Source organism: Lagopus muta, chromosome 6 (genome assembly GCF_023343835.1).
Source record: "Lagopus muta isolate bLagMut1 chromosome 6, bLagMut1 primary, whole genome shotgun sequence".
NCBI classification, from domain to species: Eukaryota; Metazoa; Chordata; class Aves; order Galliformes; family Phasianidae; genus Lagopus; species Lagopus muta.
The window spans coordinates 6,292,405-6,313,783 of record NC_064438.1 but is presented as its reverse complement, the minus strand read 5'-3'; the positions used below and the strand labels follow the sequence as shown (position 1 = coordinate 6,313,783).

The window sequence follows — 21,379 nt, the reverse complement described above, 5'->3', positions numbered from 1 at the left end:
ATTTTCAATAAAAGTGCTTGAGAGAGATGCAGGCACTGCTCTGAGGGCAGAACTAGAAGGGGAAAAAGGCAGGGAAAATGAGGTATAATAAAAAAACTCAGGACACTGGGATCCAAGTTATTGACCTTAGCTCCATTGCACAGTTTGAAGGAAAAGCAAGAAAAAGTCTTCAATTTAATTTAAGAACGTCGGAGGCACTTGTGTTGAAGGATGGGCACTCAGACCCTTTTTTTTCATTCACATGGATCAGACCCCACTCACTCATTCTAGGGTTGTCAGAACACACAGAGTTATAGAATCACAGAATAGTAGAATGGCTTGGATTGGAAGGGACCTTAAAGATCATAGAATAGTTGGGTTGGAAGGGTCCTTAAAGATCACATAACCATAGAATGGTTGGGTTGGAAGACACCAACATCGAACAACAGCATGGTTGGGTTGGACTGGACTTTCCCAGCCCCAACACCTGCCATGGGCTGGTTGCTACTCACCAGGTCAGGTAGCCCAAAGCCCCACTCAGCCAGGCCTTGGGCACCTCCAGAGATGACAATTTCTCTGAGCAACCAATTCAAATGGCTTAAAAACACTCATCATTTATCTAAAGGAAAGTCTCACTCAGTGTCTTCAGTGAGAGCTTCCGCAGTGGGACCTTTGAAGGAGGGTGGCACGTTCTGTGAAGCTGTGTGAGCTGCCCTGTGATTTTTTTCTCAACTGAACTAAGGTTGTATGCAATTCCTGGGGAATACTTCAGAGTCATCCCTGACGTCTGGGATTTCCCCACTGGAGGCTGCCTGTGTGCTGCAGGGCTTGTTGTATCATCGGTAGGGCTGCCCTGGCTTCCTCACATATCCGGTTTTATTCCTGGTGTTGGAAGTGCTCACTTGCAGTATTTTGCTCTGTGCATTTTACCCTGAGGTCAGGGCAGATATGCAGCTTTCTCGCTGCATGAGTGCCAGAGAGATGTGTTTTGTGGCAAGACATGCTCTCTCTTTGGGGCCCCTGTCATGTTTTGGGCTCAGCCTTACAGCTTCCAGCCTGCATTGTATCACAGCAACACTCCTCAGTGCTGAGGCACCGGCAGGAATTGCTTCCAAGCACATTAAATTCCCCATCTTCATTTGTTTTGGTGGACACAAAAGTCCCCCTTCCCTCTCCCCCCCCCCCCCCCACATGTGCATGTGGATATTAATTCATACAGATGTTAGAATCGATACTTGGTGTTCTGCCAGCCTCTCTGTGCGTAATGAAACCTGTCCCTGCTCCCAGGCTTGGGTACCTGTGAATTTTTCCTCTGTTAATAGCTGTCTGCTGGTTTCCTCTTACAGTCCTCAAATGGTTCCTATCTCTCAAATCTCTCTGTACATTAGCATGAGATACCTAGAAAAGGGAACGTGCTCTAATAAACTCAGCTCTCTTCTGTTTACTTGTCTGAGCACTTTAGTCCCGTGGCTGACGACGAGAGCTGGGAGTGTTTCTGCTTATTAATATAATATTTCTGGCTCCCTTTCACTTACTGCCCCAGGGCCATGTCCTTAATGGACTGAAATCCAGGTTACTCCAGCATGCAAGGGTTGCTGAATTTGGCTGGTGGAGTTCAGAGCTTCCTCCCAGGCCTCAGAGAGGAAAAAACAACAGGAACAAAGGATGCCAGGCAGAAGATGAAATGCATCAGCACTGCTGATTTCAGCAAGAGGCCGATTGCATATTGCTCCTTTGGACACACAAAGTGATCCTTGCTTCATCTTCGTGGTCATAACACATTGAACTCCAATGGATCCTTCTCTTTGCCATCACTGTTGAAAGGCTGCCCTCAGTTCCAGGGTGTCTGCATCCCAGCTGGGGCACAAAACAAAGCCAGCAGGTCCTTACACCGATGAGCTCCCTGCTTTTTACTTATTAGTGCTATTTTCAGTATTTAACCTTTGCCAGGTTCTTACTGGTGCTGGTGCTGGGAGGACCACGTTCAAACTTGTCTTAATTGAAAAGAGAGCGTGGTGTGAGGATGGCCAAGTCAAGCTGGTACACAGCCTCACACCACATCTTTTAATTCTATTTAAATTGTCTGATATTAATTGAATCCTGGCTGGCGGACTGGGGGAGGACACTCTTCTGAGGGGTTGGAGCCTTTCTAATTACTCTGTGAAACTGAGAGACAGCCAGACTTGAGTAAGAGGAAGAAAGAGCTGAGAGAGCTTCACCTTTTGAAGAGCACTGGCAGTCTGCAGTTTCAGATGTGCCCATCCAATCTGGCTTTGATGATGTCCCTCCTTTCTATTATATCAACTATGCCACTCAGCTTGGTGTCTCCTGCAAACTTGCTGAGGGTACACTCAATCCCACTGTCACTGGCAAAGATATTGAAGAGCACTGGTCCCAGAATGGACCCTGGGGAGCACCACTTGTGACTGACCCCCATCTGAACATACAGCTGTTGATAACAACTCTCCAGCTACAGCCAACCAACCAATCATTTACCCACTGAACAGCCCAGCCTTTAACTCCATCTCTTTCCAACTTAGAGATACGGATGTTGTGTGGGACCATGTCAAAGGTCTTGCACAAGTACAGGTAGATTACATAAGTTGTCTTCTTTTGTCCACCAATGCCATCATACTTCCTCATCGAAGGCCGCCAGATTGGTCAGGCACAATCTGCTCTTGGTGACGCCGTGCTGGCTGTCATGGATCACCTCGTCATCTCTCGTGTGCCTTACCATCTCTTCCAGGATGATCCACTTCATGACTTTCCCAGGCACAGAGATGAGGCTCACTGGCCTGTAGTTCCCTGGGTCTTCCTTTCTGCCTTTCTTGAAAATGGGAGTGATTTTTTCCCCTTTTTTCCACTCACCGGGGACTGTGACACCTATGACTTTTCAGATATGATGGAGAGTGGCTCACCAACCACATCAGCCAGCTCCTTCAGGACCCTGGGATGCATCACCATTCATCCATCTTCACCATACCCTCTAACCCATGTCCATAAATAGAATCCTGGAGTTACTAAGGTTGAAAAAGATCTCTAAGATCATCAGGTCTGACCATCAGCACATCACTGCCATGCCCACTAAACCACACCCTTCAGTGCCACTTTACACGCTTCCTACATACCTCCAGGGATGGTGACTCCACCTCTTTCCTGAAGCAACACTGAGGGTGAAGTATCATGCTTTGAAGCAAAGGAAGTCTCCCTCCCTGACTTTCCGGACATCCTTGAAGGTCAAATATCCTCCCAAAGACGCACGCAGAGTCATGACAGGAGCCTGTCATTGTTGTCTGTGCTACACTTCTGTACATTCCTAGTAAATGGAAGAGAGCCATGCATTGTTTTGGCTTTCTCCGAGTCTTTGAAGAGGGAGATGCAAGAGTGGAAAAGCTGTAAGGGAAAAAATAGCCACTCTCTTCTGTGTGGTCCGATTGCTTTGATTGCCATTCACCCTTTTTATCAGCAATACTTTCCGTTCATCTGCTGTGATCATACATTATTTTTGTTCTCAAGCAAACGGAAAGGAGTTGTGCGAAATTCTGAACTCCGGGTGAAGACTGGATAACTCAAAAAACTGGAAATACCCGTGTATCAGTAATCAATGTGTAACCAAAAAGGAGTCATATATGTTTGATATCCATAGCCTAAAGCCATTGGGACTGCAAAGGGTCCTCTCACATCCCATCAAGCCAACCTAAAGGCAGTGGTGGTGAGAATGGCTATACTCTGGCAGCAGTGAAATATATGTGATGGAGAGGCTGCCCCAGGGTCCTGCCTGGGCCTGGAGCACAGATCCATGGAGACAACTGGATACGCCAGGCAGAAATGCTAGATTAGCAAAAGCCTCAGAAAGTAACATAAAGCCTGGCTTTGAAACATTAGCTGTGTGCCCACACGATGTTATCTTTTAAACTTCCCAGGACAACAAAGCACCGTCTGTTAGGGTTGCTGGGTGTTTTTGCAAGGGAACGTCACACTGACAAAAGCTGTCTGATGGACTGTCCTGCAGAGCTCAGCCCTCTTGTACGCACCAGATCAGAGGGAGGACAGGCACCATGATACACGTATCCTGCCCTGCTTGGCTTGTCCACAAAACAGGCAGCCCCTGAGGGTATCCTTCCAGCTCCCTGCATGCCAGCAGAGGATTGAAAGATACTAACAGATAGAAAACACTGTACCCCATGTGGGTCCTCTAACAAAACATCTTTGTGCTGTTGGCTCTGTGCACAACTGACAGCCTTCTCTTGCCTTTAAATGCCTTACTGGCCCTACCAGTAAGGATGCCTCTTGTCAGGGCTCACTGAAAGGAATTCAAACCTCCTTGGTGGGGGTCTCTTCTGAGTGCACACACTCCTAACAAAACCAGTGTTTGTGCTAGCCAGATAGCATCTTTCAAACCAAGCCTTGCAAGTCATAGTGGTTGAGTGAACTCCATAGTCTTAACCTGGTTGAAAAGGGGAAAACACCCAATTGATACAGGATGGCCTGGTTGGATTCATCTCCGGGGGTCCTCCATTCCCATCCCATGTGCTCTTTGAGATGCTTTAAAAAGCATCTCAAGTCTTGTTGCCCCTTTCTTCCTCCCTCCCACCTTTCAGTTTATCTTCACAGAAGCGGAGGCACTAGGATTACAGGTTGCTTTGGGAAGATGCCAGCTCCAGATGAAGAGGTGAGCCTGAATGGGTGTGTAGGGTCGGGTTGTGCACAGCACGTGAGGTGCTACGGTCAGTAGGGTGACAGGCGGTGGGTACCACCTGTGGGATGTTGGGAAGGAATACTCCCTGCTCTGCCCATGGAATTTTTCCCACTGCAGAGATTCTCCAGAAAATCTCTTCCAGACTGAGGCACCTCAGATCTACAGCCACCCCTCTGCCAGCTTTGATGGGCCCCACATTTAATAGTATCTCCCCCCTCCTGTGCCGTGCCCTTCTGCGCTCTGCTGAGAACCAGGATGAGATTTATACCCATTACACCCAATGCCTTGTTCTAACCTCCTCAGGAACAACGATTTGCCCTTAAAATGTATTTCCTGAGAAAACAGGCTGGATTCCAGCAGGAAGAGGGGAACACCCATGTGCCTGTCAGGCTGTTGGGCTTGGCACCACTGGTCCCTGGGCTCATGCTGTGCCTACTGTAGAGCCAGCAAGAGAGGTGCTTGAGGCTCTTTGCTCAGGCTGAACCAAACTGGGAGTTCTTCTGCTCCTGCCAGCAGGTAAAACACCCCAAAGCAAGTCTAGACAGTGCCTTGCTCTATAAATATCCAGTGAAAATGCAAAACTAGCCACAATCTCCAAGATCTTTGGGAAAAAGAATTGGAAACCGACTCCACTGCCCCTCTGAAGGAAGTGTAGGCAGAGTCTCCGTGCTGAGTCACTGCTCCTGAATTTACACTTTTCCTCTCTGTTGCAGGAGCCCCAAGGAAGCCTAGGGAAAACATGGGGCAGGTCTGGGCTTGCAGTGTCTGCACAGCCTCCCTCTCGCCGCAGGCACCATGCAGAGTGTGCACCATGCCTGGGCTGCAGCTTAGCGAGCCTGAGAATCCAGCCCAGAAACAGCCTGCCACATATTTACTGATGCTTTTGGAAACACGGAAGAAGGCAGATGAGTGCTTGATGCATGAAAGCTCTTTATAATTGTGTAAATGAAAAGACCCTGGCTCAAAACAATCCAAATGGGAGAAAGCATGATGTGAGTCCCAGGGAGGGGACGGCTGAGGGCTCATTCAAGCACACAGAAAGCTCACTGCAGGGCAAGAACACCTCTCCTTTGGCTTTTCCAGGCATTTGAAGAACAGGTGGGAAGCTCAGCAAAGCTAGCCCCAGTGGGGCAGCAAACAGGGTGATAGTGCTTCTTCTTTCCAGTTCTCTGGTCCAGTCATCAGCCGTGCCGTATGAATGGGTAGGGCATTACCCATGCAGTGGTGGCTGCTTTGAGCTGATCACCCAAGTGCATTAAGGGCTCATTAAGCACTTGCTGTAATGTGTAGGTGTGCTGTGACCCCACCTCACGCTGCTATGCATGATCCTTACAAGCTCACCTCTACAGCTACTGCATTAACAGATGACCTGAAAAGCTTGCCAGATCCAATGGGCAAACAAAATCATTTTCCACATCACTTCCCAGCAAAAGCCTCGGCCCCAGGACCACGATGCTTACACCTGAGCACCACCTGCTTGGTTGCCAGCAGCAGGGCTGCGGCCTGACTTCAGCGTGCTCATCCTGACGTTTCTGTGGTTGCAGCAAGATGTAGAGCACGATGGGTAAACCTAACCCAGGAGATCCTTATTTCCCTGCGTGGGAAGGTCAGGCTGCCATATCTTTCCCCAAAGAAAGGGAGTGGACTGCAGCCTCATTCTGTCTGCCTGTGCCAGGGAGGAGCCGTCCCACGCCACTCCTCATCCCTTTTCCAAACGCCTGTGCTTTGGGCTCGGGGATGCTAATGCATCACTAATTTTCATTTCCTGCCATAAAACTCACCCTCTGACTTTTGCCAGGAGGGTGGGGAAGAACATCTGAGGGAGGAGATTCATCCCATGAAAAAAAGCATGTGATGTTTAAGGCTTTTCCAGCCTTCACAGCCTCATCACTCAGTGCAACTCAGTTGCACTCAGTGCAACTTCTTCCCACCCCATTCTGTGTTCCCTACTCATATCCTGTCCATGTATTTTTGGCCACTTACTAACAATTCACTGGAGCTCAAACTTGGCATGTGGGAGCTCTGCTGTCACTGCAGAAAGTGAGCTGACATGGGTTTAACCAGCTCAGTGATACAGTGGTCACCATGATTCCCGGGATGTAGAATCATAGAAACGACCTACAAGATCATCTAGTCTAACCATCCTCCCATTACCCTTGGACAGGGCTTGGGTCAAATTTTGGGCTGTTTGGAGTGTGGTGTTTTCATATTGATTGCCCCTTCCCCTTTGCCTCCATAAGGCAGAAAGAGGAGATCACTAAACTGAGCTTTGGCTGTCAGTCATCTATTTGTTCAACCTGCCAAGGGTGGGCCTTCCCCTGAATGCAGGTAAACCCTATAGGCTTTCACAGTGTGACAGCTGCCAGCTGGGTTTAGGGATTGGTTTCTGTCACTTGGGCTTTCCATAAAGCCAGGAGGAGCGGGTTTTTGAGGCAGGAAGAGCAGGTCACACAGTAACCAGAACAGTTCCATGGGAGGTGGTTCCAAAACCAAAACAAGAAAAAATATCCATTCCCTTCACCCTTTGTTTCGCTGAGAATAGAAGGATGTGCGCAGTTGGGTTTATCGAGGCAATTGAAATGGCAGTTTCTAATCTGACCATGCAGAAATGTTTTAATAATACATTAAAACCTCCTGTGATGGCAAGGAGGAAAAAATCTACGTGGCCCCTGCAGCAGAGGGCCGGGCTGGGAGCATGGGAGGGCAGTCTGTAAGCTGGGCTATGAGAAAATGCAGTGATCACAGAGCTGGAAGAGTGTAGTAGAGCTTCCTGTGGTGCCTCGAGGAGGAATGGTTTCCCTGAGTGATGAATGGTCAGGTTGGATATTAGGAAAAACCTCTTTTCAGAAAGAGTGGTGAGGCATCAGAACGTGGGTGGGAAGTGGTGGAGTCACCATCCCTGGAGGTGTTCAAGGAAGGTGGAGTGTGGCACTGAGGGACGTGGTCAGTGGGCATGGTGGGGCGGGTTGGGGTTGGACTCAATGATCTTTGAGGTCTTTTCCAGCCTTCATGATTCCATGATTCTGACTGCCCACACACCCACAGTCCCACTGGGATTTCCAGTCCCATAAGACCAAAGCTCTGCAAGTAGATGCACAGGGGATGGTTTCTGCTGTGGAACCACAGTGCTGTGGAGGAGGCTGCCCACAGAGGTACCATTGCGTAAAGCCCTGAACAACCTGCTCTGGTTTCAGAGCTGGCCTTGAGGTCCCTTTGGACCTGAATTACCCTGTGATCTTCCAAGATGAGAGGTAGAATGAGCAAGAAAGCCCTTATATGCCAGGTGGGCAATCTCAGTGTGCAGGAGTTGGTAGAGGATGGCACAGCCTGTGCCAAAGCCTGCATGAATTCTCATACAGCAAAAGGAGGAAGCAGGGGAGGTGTCTGCTGCAGCCTGAGGTTTAAGGCTGAGTCCAGCATGAAAAGCATAGGAACACATTTTGAGAGGGACAGGGAGCCTCTGACTAGACAGAGAAATCAAAGTCATTTGGCAAATTCCAGCTTGATCCTAATGCTAAGCTGGGAGTTTTGAGCTAACCAAGGCCAAATTTAGCTTGAGGTGTTGGGGAAGGAGATGCTGAGACAAGAGGAGCTGAGTGTCAGCCACCCGTGCAGAGCTGAAGTGGAGAACAGCTTTGCATGCAGCACCTTGGCAGCTATCTGCACTTGTCTGGCCAAAGACAGATCATCTTGGGGTCAGCATCACACCAAGGACTGCTGAGAGCAGTGACAGCCCAGATCTCTCCCGCTATGTGCTCCAGAGCTGTGCATGCTCTCCTAACCTTTTACCGTTTGCTTGCAAAGCCTTGGCAGCAGGGAGCAGAGCAGGAGTGTCTCTGGGCTCCTGCCAGCAGATGTTCTGGGGACCTGTCTGGTCTAGTTTGCATGTGACTGTGACAGGTGGGCTGTGAGCACACAGCCTCGGTCTTCACTTCCTAGGCTGTGATTAAACTTGCATGACGTTTCCTTCCATCGAGCAGTCCCTGGGGCTGGAGCTCTTCTCCTCCCTGCTGGGGGTGGGCACCTCTCAGATGTCAGGCTGGGAGCACAACCCAGCCACACCACACCAGCACACGGATCTGCCTCGAAGATGGCCAGAGCAGAGAACAAGAACAGGATGGGCGCATGGGGACCCTCTCCTCAAAGTCTCCCAGCCTCCAGCAGTGGGATGTAAGTCTCTTCACTACACCTTTTCATCCCAATATTTGTCCCGCTGCACTTTGTCCTACTCATGTAAACTCCTGACATCCAAACCACCCGTGGCACAATGCTCCATAGTCTGTACCTGCCCAGTGTGCTCAGCCATCTCTTTCTGTTGGCTCTGCACTCGCCAGCTGCCAGCTTCACGGGATGCCCCCAGCTCTGTCATCACTTGACAGCTGCTCCCTTATTCACTAACTCCATGCCACAGGCAGCTCTGCAGGTCTGGAGAACAGCAGCACCTCAGCTGTGTCTCTTTCAAGCTGAGGAGCACGGGGAGCTTTGTGACCCAACTCACACACACGGGAGCCCTCCTTTCTTGTTTTGAAGCAGAGCAGCCACAGTAGCATGGAGGAGCAGTGGGAAAAGGGTGCTGCCCCTGGCCTGACCACACCTTGGGTGTTACCTGCTCAGAGACCAGCGGTGAGCACAGCTCTGCTCCATTTGCTCTCCATTTATCCAGTTCAACCTGCTCTTGCTCAGCTCAGTGCAACAGCTCTTCTCGCTAAGCTAAAGCTTTTCTGGCCTCTTTTTTATTTTTTCAGTTCTGGCTTCGAGTGCCTGCTTGGACTGAGCTCATGGGATGCTGGATCAGATCTTCCTGTGCTCTCTGCTGCTGAAATGCTGCAGGGCCAGCTGGAAGAAGGTGGCTGACAGTATTTGGGCATCAGCCCTTTGACCTCAGTGGGGCAAACTGCTGTTCCCATATTGCAGAGTACCACTGTCTTCCTCCAGTTTGCATTCTGGGGAGCTGGAAAAGGCAGAGTGTATCAGCAGCTCACCTCCCTGTGTGGTCATGTGGTAGCTCCCTGCAAGTCTGGGCATGGATCTACCCCACTAAAGCCATCTAGTTCCAATCAGGGGAACAACAACACCAAGAAGCCATTCTCTGTGATGGAGCCTTACGCCTGCAAAGGCTGCCTGGGTGTTCGTTATTCCTCTTTCCTTTTCGAGGGAGTGTAGAAAGTCCCATATGTCAGCCCCGAAGCAATGCTGAGAGCATTAGGCACTGCCAACAAGAAGAACTGCCTTGCTGTGTGAAAGTTGGTGTTAGAGGTTCTCCTGCAGGAATGAGTCCATAACCCCAGAGGAAAACATGAATATCTTTCTAGGGAACAGAGAGGTTTTAATTAGTGCTCCCTTCTGCATACAGCCTGGCCCTCCTCCTCTAACTCCTCAGATGAACGCAGCTATAATTAAGAGGCAGCAGTGTCAGGAAGGAGAGCAGGCTCCAGCCTGTGATTTATTAAGGGCTGTCGTGGTTGCAATTAGCTTTCTCTCTTCCCCTCTCCTCAGTGTTTCCACAAAGTGAATTTGGTGATGAAAGGAGCGTCTCAGGCTCGGCCAAACGGGCGCCTCTGTGTTTATCATTCATTGCAGACAGAGCAAGGGCAGAGTTGCTGCTTTATTTTTCCCATAGGGAAAAAATTTCATGCTAATGAAAGCCTCCAACCTGGTGGGGAGGATTTCATATCTAGAAGTCTCAGTTCTGGCCTAAGCCCGTTATGTGTGAGCAGACTGGGGAAGGCTGGTGTAGGCTCAGCCCTGTGTGCCTGCTGGCTTGAACCTACCTAATCACTGCCCTGCCAGCTGCAGCTCTCCAAATTCCCTGGCAATGGCTGACAGTGCTGCTGGCTGCCTGAACTTTGGTTTACTGCCATTCAAATGGCCTGCAGTTTACCTTTGTAGGATATAAATCTGTACAGGCTGAGACTGATAAAACAGCAGGGAGGAAAAAAAAAAATAGACAGAAAGGAAGCAGGAAGAACAAAATTGAAACAAATTCCGATTACGGGAAGGTTTAGGGGGGCAGTGGCTCAACTGCAAACCGAAACAAGGAAAGGTTTTGCTGGCTGCTCCCAAGACGGTGCTGAAGACGCCACCAAAAGCAGAGTGCAATGGCCACTGAGGGAGCTGCCTTCACCTACATCAAGGCTGGGCTGGGGGGCTGTGGGCCATGATGGCCCAGTTGTGCCACACCTGCTCATCGTGACAGCCAGGGCTGTTGTGAAATCCTACCCACTGTCCCTTCCTGCCCTGTTTCTTAGTGCTCATGGTGCAGGTGAGTGCCCATGGTCAGTGGAAGGAAGCAAGTGTGCCTGCCCAGTGACAGCAATGTTGGGAAGTTTTTGGTCTGCTTCCTTGGTGGCACCACTGCAATTAAATCCTTGGGAGCATTCAGTGCACAGAACAAGGGCTGGGCTCTCTTGGGGAGGCGGATAGGAAACGTATCCAAACTGGTCCAGCCCTCAGCGACGAGCCCTTCCCTCCCTTCCTAATTGCCATTTCTCCTGATAGAGCTGAGCTGCTACCAGGAAATAAAACCACCAGGGCTTTTTTGCTTAACCCCCTTGGCACAGCGCATTTGCAGGTGGTGCCTTCCCAGCCCAGGAGAAAGGAGGCAAACACAGCAGATGCCTCATTCACAAGAATGAGACCAGCACAAGACCAGCTCTCTCCAGCATCTCCTCCTGCTTGGATCACCTCTCTGTTGTGCACTGTGCTTTACACAGAGTGGGAAGCTGGCTCTATCACTCCAGGAAGTCAGCAGACTTGCCTTGGCACTCCTGCTGGGGAAGGTTGGTGAGGCTTAGAGTATTTTTAGAGAGTGATTAATTTTATTGGTAACGATGACATCAAACTCATGGGCCAAAGGGCATGCACTGACACCTGCCCCAGAGGTGGGAGCAGTCCTGCTGATGGCTGTTATGTGAAACAGACATGGGGCTGGACTTCAGCCCCACACAAAGGGAAAATGGCTGAGTTGTCATTAACCCCACAAACCAGCCCTGACTGAACACACAGAGGGGGACCACGGTGTGGAGAAGAAACTGTGGATGCCCCATGCCTGGAGGTACCCAAATCCAGGCTGGATGGGATCCCGAGCAGCCTGATGGGGTGGGAGCAACCAGCCCACGGCAGGGCCTTGGAACTACATGGGCTTTAAGGTCGCTTCCAACCATGTCATTCTATGGCTCTATGATTCTATGATCCAGCCCTCAGGGTGTAACACCCCACGGCTCCCCCCGTGTGCTCAGCCTTGCTCCTGGACTTATTTCATATGGATGTTTCTCAAGCCCACACAAGCCAACTCATACATTTCCCGTTTTGCTCCTTTCTTTGTCTATAAGAACTGAAACCTCCTCAGTCCTTCAGCCCATTGGGGTCTCTTCTGGATTTCTGTCCCTATGAACTTAACACGCTCATCCTGCATTATCCCATGCACCAATTTAAACCTTGCTTTCCTCCAGGGCAAAGCGAGGACCTTTGCCACTTTACAGACGCGTTCCCGTATTGGATGCCAACCCCGTCTCCCCAGCTGCAATTTAAAGGGATTCGATCCTGTCTGCCCTGTGTGTGTGCTAAGGGCTGATTTTTCTCCCGTCAACTGAGAAATCGATCGCAGGATAGAACAGAGCTGGGAATGCACAGCTGTGAGTGGCACTCGCAAGTACTGTGTGGGTCTCCCTGTGGGGCATCAGATAGGGTCTGAGTATCAGCTGCCATTCCTTCAACTCAGAGAAGCCCTTTTTTAGGGACGGACCCCGCAGAAGCCGCTCAGAGAGCTACTGGACAAACAGCTGCTGTGCATGACAGACCTGTGCCTCATGCAGCATTTCAGAGCAGCCCAGCAATGCAAGCGTTACTCCCCGTTGCCCTAATTACAGCAGGGCAATCACCGTGTTTTACTATTGTTTTGTCTCACAGTTATTCTCCGTGCTCAGAAATAGCAACGTTGGTCACATCATTACCCCCAAGCCTTGTTCTCAGTGAAGTTTGCACTGGTGTTTTCCAAGCAAATGAGTGAAAGGGGAAGGAGGGCTGCACTCGAACTTGGTGATAGAAGAGAAAGCCGTCGTGCACAGGGATGGCTCAGCACCAAGACAAAGAATTTGCCAAGGTCACCAAAAGCAGCAGCTTGCAGAGGAGCCTGGTGCCAAACAGCACAAATTCCTGAGCTTTGCAAGCAAGCAGCTGCTTGATCCTACGCTCTCCGTACTTTGTTAGGAACAAGAAAAAAGACCCTGTTCTGTGCAGGACGGACATTTTGCTGCCAGGAAAGTGCCACCTACTGGAGCTGGCCCGGCAGGGACGTACAAGAACGGCAAATAAACCCAGAAGTAACCCTGGAAAAATTACTTTTCCCCCACTCTTAAAAAACCCAAATAGATATAAAACTCCACGCTTACAGTGCTCCCAGCAACAGCCCCCTCTGATCACAGCCCTCCATGACTCAATCCCCCGTGAAGAACCAGGGCTGGGGGGTGGGGGGATATGTGGTTTTAGGGTTCAAAAGGAGAGACTCACCGATGCTGAGCAGCACCTCGTATCCCCAGTGGTCCCCTTGGCTCCTCTCGCTCCTGTCCCAGATAGCCGTGCCCTCCTAGCGCAATCCTGCTGCCATTCTCCGGCAGCCCAGCTCCTCTGCTTCACTGGTGCCCCAGGGATGGAGGAGAGAGACCACCTGGAGCCCCGACCTGGGGTTCCGCTGCTTCCACCTCCGCGCTGCCCTTTCGTCCCCGTGCCACTCGCCCCGGTTGTCTGCGAGCAGGTGACAGAGGTTTCTTGGCAGAAGAGAGAGGAGGGGAGGGATGTGGAGGCAGCGAGAGGTGGAGCTGGGACCCGGAGCAACAGGTTACTGAATAACTAGGAGCCGGTGGCCCCAGGGAGCTGGGCAGTGGGCCTTCGCTGAGTGAAAACCGAGGGGGGGGGGGAACGTGTTAAACATCAGGTTTTTCTCGCCTGAGAACATTTCGTACCCCAGGGGGAGGTAGAGGAAGGCGGGGGTGATGAAGGAGAGCGTTGAGCTGGGTTTTCCATCCCGGTGAGGGAGGGGACGCTGTGCCCGGTGGGGCGAACAAGGCAGCTTTTGTGCAGCAGCGCTGCCGCGGGTTGCTTTCCGCCAGCTTCGCTCCTGCCTGCTCTCACCGCCCTGGTGTCTGCTGAAAGATCTGGGACAGATGCCCCGACGTGGACAGAGGGCAATGCGTCCTCCCCAAGGGCTCCAGAGCAGAGCAGGGTGAGGAGAGGAGCCCTGCTGGGGTACCCTGCTGGGGAGGGGGCTGTGATCTCTAAACTTCCCTTTGGGAGAAGGAAGGCGAAGCAATTGCTGTAGCTCAGGAGGGGAATGAAGGGTTTGCTGGCATCAGGCAAGGTTTGGAGGCACCGTGGTGTCAGCTGAGCTCCATACTGTGCCCATCCATCCCTTGGGTTGCCACCGCACTGCAAGGATGTCAGAACTGTGCTTTAGTGTCTAATGGTGCGGTTTGGAGCTCAGAGGCTTCCTGTGGGCAGACTGCTGCTTGCAAAGGGCGCCTCGTTTCGTCTGACTTAGTTTTTAAGCGTTTATGAAATGGATGGGATTAGCTCATCGAGCTGATGGCCATACTGGAAAATGTCACAGCACCGAGGAGGGGAAGGGCTGCCAGTTCCTGCAGCAGTGCAAAGCAAAAGGCCTGGTACGCTGCTACAGCTGTGGGACTGCTGGATTGGGCTCGCTCTCCCAGGGTGCAAACAGCTCGTTGGAGGGATTTACTTGCAGAAGCTGTTTCATGCTAAGGCACCTCATTATGTGGCAGTTTCGGCTCCACGGTCATTACAAAGATAGGCAAAGTGCTGTGCCCTGTAGGAGATCTCTAACTGCTGAGCAGAGGAGGGAACTTTTCTTCTGGGAAGGGAAGAAAACCACAAATGAGCTTCTTACATCTTCCCTGCAACACCTGGTGCTGGTCAGAGCAACCACCAGATGGGGAATTACCCTGCTGCACTGCTGCCTGCATTCTGGACTCCTTTGCTCAGATCCCACAGAGCTTTGGACCGATACAGCCCTATCACTCACAGCATCTGAGTGTGACATCCCAGGAGGCCAACGTGCTCCTTGGGATCAGCCTTTTAAATCAGGTTGGCGGCAGACATCCCTATGATGGCTTGAGAACAAAGACTTCTTCCTCGCAGAGCAAACAACACCCAAACTGAGCTCCTCAAAACGTGGCTTCCTCGCAATTTTTTATGCTGTTTCCATCCAACTTGCTCATCCTGTTTCAGAAGGGCTGGGCCTTGTAATTAAAAGCTCCACCAATCTTACGTCTGGCAAATGTCATCAATGACTTTGTTATGACTTTTCTCCCTCTACTGCTACGATTTTATATTTTGCCTGCATTGAGCACCATGGCACACACAGAAAGCAAAGCACAAAGGCTGCAACTTGAAGTTGACACATGTGACTCTACCACCTCCATTCAGGTAAAAACAATATTCCAATCAGCACTTGCCTTTAAAACCTGTCAGTCTTTCTGTGTCCAGCTCTCTGCACAGGGCAGGTGTAAACAGATACCAGGAAAAATTTGTTCTCTTATTTGTATGCATCAGAAAGGGCTTCTGCTTGGAATGCGTTCATCATTAGCAGGGTAGATCCAGGTAGGTATGTTTGTCAGTCTTTGTAACAAATATGTGATGAGTGCATTCCATTATGCCAAGCAAATTCAGAAGAATGAACGGGTGGATATTTGATTTGTGCACAAGCCCAGAAACATTTGGCCATTCAATTTCCTGGCTGCTTAGCACCCAGTTCTGCTACTTTGCTGCTTTCCTGGGTGCAGCCTTGCTACTGCTGATCAGCAGAGGGTTGTTTGTGCCATTGGCTTGAATATGAGGATCTGGCCTGAGGAGATCTGTGACACTGTGTGTTTTGGTTTTGACTGCTGGACAGCATGACGAAGCCAGAAGCTGGCATTACCTGGCTTGCAAGCTCTCCCCCAGCTATGTTGAAGGATGAAACTGGGTGCTTCTACAGGAACTCTGGCGTATTTTGTTCCCTTCTTCCATCACTGCAAAGGAAAAACCAATGTAGCTAAGGTGGTACTGGGCCTATACCACCGTTTTTTTCTGCTCCTGGCTAGTGTCAATTAGCACAAACCTCAAACACTCTTCCCCAGTGCAGAAAGAGCTACAAAGAGCAGCAGGAACAGAAGGTTTTTGCACACATCCAGTCTCGCCCTTTTGTGTAGGTAGCCGTGCCCTAGGATTTGAACAAAACACTGTACTTCAAACACTTCTTAGATCTAATACATTCTTTATTTGAATAAATAAATATAAGAAATTCTGAATATAAAACCTGCCTGTACAAAAAAAAAAAAACCAACACCAAACAAAAACCAAAAACCACAAGCTCCCATGCTTTACATTATTATATATTTTTGATAGAGTAAAAAAACCCCAGGAAATTACACAGTTGATTTAATAAAAGGGATTGGAATGTAGTCATTTTTGCAGAATTGTGGCACTTAAGACATTAAAGACTAAATATAAATGTGTCTGACAGCCTCTTTTGGACTTAAAAACAGGACAGAAGGGTGAATGTTCATGCTGATCTTTGGGCTGCTGTGTTTAAACAACCAGACCCTCACACCACTGTCTTTGGTCTCCATGTCAGTAAGAGGCAGCTGCCCAAACCTTGTGGCTCAGCTCTCCAAGGCGCAAAACTCAGTTCAACCCAATCCCACTGGGACCAATCAGGTACTGCCCTACTAAATGCAGGGAAATTACCACTGGGGGCTGAAAAGAAATGAGAGCAGATGTGTGATAAAGCAAAACTGTGCCTTGAAACACATATGTGTATGCAGGAAACGAGTCCATACGACGCTGGCCTCATTCAGTTCCTTGTCACTTTGCTTGTGTGGTGTTGCTCTATGCCATGAAAACTCAGGCAATCTCAATGGCATGCAGCATTGGCTGCTATTCTGTATTGGGAATTAATATTTAATATCGATCCCTGAGGAACGCTAACTGATGAGCTGTGTAACACAGCTGGTAGAAAGGCTATCTTACCTCCTGCTCGGGGGGATCTCTGCCAGAATAGGTCATTTAAACAGGAGGAAGCATTACAAAATTTTGATATGCAGAATAATTAAATCCTTGAAATATAAAAACTCTCTTTAAAAGAAGAAACGTGTTTGAAAACGTGCTGTGTCACAGTTAGGACTTAGCCAACAAAAGCAGCAATGGATAACACCTGGAGTACTGACTCGAGCCCGTATATAAAGAGAAGAACAGTGTTTATAATGACATCTGCTTTGAGCACGTAAGTTTGCCATGTCAGGAAATACACAGATAGAATCATGCTTCCGACCGTTATCACAAGGCTGAGCCCTAATGGAGCCTCTTCTTCTGTCAGGTTACCCTTTGAACCTTGGAGGGAAACAAAAAGCTGATATGAATCTTTGATTTATTGAGACAACACTCAAAAAAGGCTCTATTTGTAACAGTTCAGGGTACGTAGAAATACTGCCCTGAATCAAGGCACAGTCAGTAAATTTAAGAATAAACCCAAAGATCAATGGACAACCCATTTCTTGCTGACTGAAGTTAATCTGAATGCAGAGAAACCAGCTGACATTCCAAGTCAAAAAACCTGCCTTTTCTTACTACAGACAAGCAGTCCTGAAGGCGCAACCATTCTGATTGCTCAGTCTGACCTTGGCTAAGCATGAGACTTCCCCCCAACAACCCTCAGCCCCACATCCAATGTGGCAATGTGACAGCATTTAAGGACATCCAATGCTGATTTTAAAATCTTACACAATTGAGTCTTCTATATACTCTAGTAATCTATTCCTACTTCAAGTTCCTAATGTTGCGAAGAAGCTGCACTTATTCTTTCCTTACATCTTATTTCTGAGCTTGCCTTGGTAGATTTTGCTGTTTAATTACATGAGACTTCAAACCTGCTTTTTACTCATCCATCAGGCTCCAAGCAAATAAATGCAGAAAGCTTTAAGGCAGCAGGCTATGCATTCAGCCCTACAGCAACGCAGCTGTGTTCAACAGACCCGCCTTGTGTAAATATCTGAGGAATATTTAGCACAAATTTTAATAGTAATTTTAAACCTTGCTTAAAAGAAAGGACTTCAGCTAGCATTGGATAGAGATTAGTAGGATTCCAAGCAGACCCTCTTCATTGTTCTGGCATACTGAAATGAAGATGATAGAAGTGACATGTGTCTTTAGAAGAAGCGAAGGGCAAAGCTGCAGTCACGGTGGCAGCCAGGGGCTTCTTAGGGCCATCCTTAGTACTACCTGTTCCACGAGGCTCCAGCCATCTGGTTACCATTGTACATTTCTGGAGCAGCTGAAAGGAGCTGTATCGCTTCACTGTACGGAAATCTCTGTGTTTCAGCATGTTCATTCTCATGAGCAGCACTGATGGTAAACAGCATAGCAGCATTCCAGCTGTCCCACTTACACTGCTGCCTGACAGCCCAGCTATTGTCTTCATATGGCATTACAGATCATACATCATATGACAGCAAATTCTATACAACCCTCTAGGCAAATATGTTGACCAGATAAAGTTTAGTAACATAAATGAATGAGCCTCCAAAAATCTGCTTGCCTGCTAAACTGACACGTTCTCACACCCAACTCTATTTCAGAACGATGAATGCTTAAAGATTCTATTCCCCCTGAAAAGGCACAGTGATAGCATGACATACCCAAGTACAGCCGCAGCGCTTCCAGAACGGCCATGATGCAGATCAGTGCAAGATCAGGAGCCAAAAAATCATCTGGATAACTGAAAACTTGACCTGTAGAATAGCACAGCATAAATAAGCCAGAAGAACACAGTTGGGATACCAGCAAGACACAAATGCCTCATAACCAAGCAGCTTACTTCTGGTTGCAACTTACTTTTATAAATAATCATCGCAAGTGTCACCACGAAGTAAAAGATGTAATAAAACCCATTTATATAAAATAAAATCTGTAAAGGAACAGATGAGAGCTGGTAACTGTTGTTAAGGAGTTAGGTGGGCTCCATCTCATAAAATAACCAGTTTCTAGTAACCTCAGAATATTCTCTGTGCCTCCTTATACTAAATGATTCAACTATGCCTGGCCTATGGGGTAGGTTTCAAAAAGTAACTGGAGACTGCAAACACCAGGAGCTAGGACAACAGCTTGCTGTTGCACGTTTGGTTTTTTGTTTCTTTTCAGGTTTATTTTAGTTTGGTTGTAGAGGGATATTCATTAGCCTAAGGAAATGAGGGGAGAGTGTGCATGCGTGCATTTCCCCTGACAGTTTCTGTACCTGTTGGCTGGCAGAGGGCTGGCATGCTCCGATATACCTAATTCCTCCACGTTTTTGAAAATACGTGGCTCTGTGAAGCAGACAAGCCCTATTATTGCCTGCATGATGGAAAGTCTGAGAGCTGAGCTCAGCCTTTGTTACGTGTCTGAGAAAGGCCACAAGCTCAACTTTGAGATGTAAATTTGTAACATAGATTTTCTTAATTCACTGCTCACAAAACAAAGCGTTGTATGAGGTGATATTTAGCTCCAGTTATTTCTGTCAACCTGGCTCTGCTGAAGGTATTTGAAATATCCACAATCCTTAACACATCCTCAAAATGCCTCTGAAGGGCAGGGAACATGGCAAACACCGATGTACAAATATGGAGAACTTACAGGCTCAGAATATTCTCACCTGCAGCCATCCTAAGATGAAAAACATGGTAAAATTATGCCTCTGCTCTGAATTCATTACCGGGGCTCCCCCTGGAGTCAGCCCAGAAGAATACCTTCATAACCAAGCAGTTAAACTAAATTACCAGCCCATCTCTCTCTTTGGTCACGAAAGCCATTTAAATGCTTAAGTTTATATGAGATACCCAACAGACGCCTTCAGGACGCCACCCTCCCAACGGGCAAGTACAATTCCTACATAGCAGGTACACACACACTGAGGGCATCGCTCCTGAGGCACAGCAGCATGTTATGAATGTAATACAGAAAGCATGAAGGGCATCCTGGGGTTCGCTGCTATATGGGAAAGCTGCAGCGTGGCTCAAAGAATCCAGAAAGTTTTGGCCATTCCTATGTGCTTTTTAAAACAAAATTATACCAGTTGTTTTTCTTAGTCTTCAATAAGACAAGGCAATTTATACAAGGAACTTATCAGTACAGAGTTCATTACTTTGAGCTGCCTCAAGGCATTCTTTATCCTCACCTCTCTCCTCAGTCCTTCTCAGATACTGTCTCTCTAAGCAGGCACTCTTCATCCCAGGCACCTTTTACAGGAACAACCCATCCGGTTTTTGAAGAGAGCACCCACCCACGCCCAGTGAACACCTTCCAGTTCTCAGAGAATCTCTATTCAAACAGAACCAGGTTTTTGTGTTTTTCCAGTTGAAGGGAGGTGGAACAAAAAAATTACTAAACGGGTTCTAAGTATGGAAATCTCTGAAGACAAGGGTGTCTCCTTTAGGAGGCTACTCAGATCATGGGAAAGGATAGAGTGAGAAGAGGAAGCTGCTTTACTGCCTCTTGTTGGCTGTGCAGAAACAGCTGCCTGCAGTGTGCTGAGTGAACCTTGTGTCTGCATGTCCACAAAGCCAATCTGCAGCCTTGCTTCCAAAGGAAATGAGTTAGACGACCAGAAAGTGCTGGCCAGCCCTCTGTCAGGCCTGCAGGCTGGGTAAGAGCTTGTGCTTCATGTGGGTGGTGGTGACGGAAGCCTCATAGGGTAACAAACACTAAAAAAAAGGATACAACTGATGAAGTTCTTCCTTTCCGTTGAAAAGAAAAAAGAGAGCATAAGATGAGCCCAAATATTTACCAAAAGCACTGCAGCAACATTCTGCCCAGAATTTCCTTACCATACGACAGCAATAGCCCACGAAAACACCTACTAAGTAGCCCTTAACAGCCGCAGCCCCTTCCAGAGGCACGGAGAGCCGTAGGCCCTACGTGGCTGTACCATCGCACTGCCACCAGCGTCCCAAGGCCCATTTCCCCTCACAGTCGGGCCCGGCGAATCCACCGTTAGCCCTGGTTAAGGTGTTTAGGAACGCAGTGCAAACAGGCACGCCATGTTACACTGTGAAATGCTGCTGGTTCCGCGTAGGCGCAACGCTGCACGGCGCTCACCTCTCCGCACGCCCGCCATGCCGGCCCCCTCCCCCGCCACCCACCAGTCCTCCAGCATCCCGGCAGCCCCCGCGCCGCGGCCGTTCGTGCCGCCCCGCCTCTCTCCCTTCGGCTGCGATCGGAGCGCTCGGCCCGGTTCGGTCGCTTTCGGGCGGCTTCGGGCAGTGCCCGTTCGGGAGCCGCCGTTCGGGACGGCGAAAGGGAATTCGGGCGCGCTCGGAAAACATTCGGCACATCTCGGCTTTCCTCGCGACCGCCTCACCCGCCTTCGGGCGGGATCGGAAAAGACTCGAGCGGACTCGGGATTCTTCGACTCCGCGGGCCGGACCGCTCGGGGACTCGGCCGTGTTCGGGCGGGCTCGGGAGCTGTCAGGTATCGCTTCGGGCCGCGCCGCCGCGGCCTCGGCCGCGTCCTGCGCTGCGATTGGCCGCCGGCAGGAAGCGTGGGCCTGGCGCCTCGGGACGCGCCGAGCCCCTTCGGACGAGGCCTGAAAGGACTCGGGACACTTCGGGCCGCATCGGAAACGCTCGGTTCGACCCGGGGAGCGCAGTCGGAAACGTTCGGCACCGCTCGGC

General features: G+C 49.4%; 2 protein-coding genes across 3 annotated transcripts in view; both read right to left on the bottom strand.

Moving 5' to 3' along the window:
- Positions 1–13,301, bottom strand: part of EPS8L2 (EPS8 like 2) — a 42,799-nt gene extending 29,498 nt beyond the window's left edge. Inside the window, exon 1 of the mRNA XM_048949583.1 lies at positions 13,187–13,301. The gene's annotated coding sequence lies outside the window, so the exon portion shown is untranslated. The remainder of the gene's footprint in view (positions 1–13,186) is intronic.
- Positions 13,302–15,614: 2,313 nt separating this feature from the next.
- TMEM80 (transmembrane protein 80) lies at positions 15,615–21,183 on the bottom strand. Of its 2 annotated transcripts, XM_048949640.1 has the most exons (6): positions 20,804–20,839; positions 20,426–20,442; positions 18,566–18,659; positions 18,370–18,462; positions 15,795–17,065; positions 15,615–15,705 (listed from the first exon to the last, which is right to left on the bottom strand). In XM_048949640.1, the coding sequence occupies exons 1-5, from the start codon at positions 20,820–20,822 to the stop codon at positions 16,860–16,862; spliced, it is 429 nt and encodes a 142-aa protein (XP_048805597.1). In that variant the 5' UTR covers positions 20,823–20,839; the 3' UTR covers positions 15,615–15,705; positions 15,795–16,859. The 2 variants fall into 2 exon arrangements, with proteins under 2 accessions (XP_048805597.1, XP_048805596.1); XM_048949639.1 differs by lacking the exons at positions 20,426–20,442; positions 20,804–20,839 and adding an exon at positions 20,848–21,183 and having other exon boundaries at positions 18,566–18,638.
- Positions 21,184–21,379: the final 196 nt, after the last annotated feature.

What these genes read in the sequence shown, in the direction of transcription:
- TMEM80 (XM_048949639.1), bottom strand. Translation starts at nt 21,039, where the DNA reads ATGTGCCGAATGTTTTCCGAGCGCGCCCGAATTCCCTTTCGCCGTCCC. An exon ending in TGCGATGATTATTTATAAAA is followed by an intron (nt 18,463 to 18,565) that starts GTAAGTTGCAAC and finishes GCTATTCTACAG; the next exon opens with GTCAAGTTTTCAGTTATCCA. An exon ending in AGCGCTGCGGCTGTACTTGG is followed by an intron (nt 17,066 to 18,369) that starts GTATGTCATGCT and finishes TTTCCCTCCAAG; the next exon opens with GTTCAAAGGGTAACCTGACA.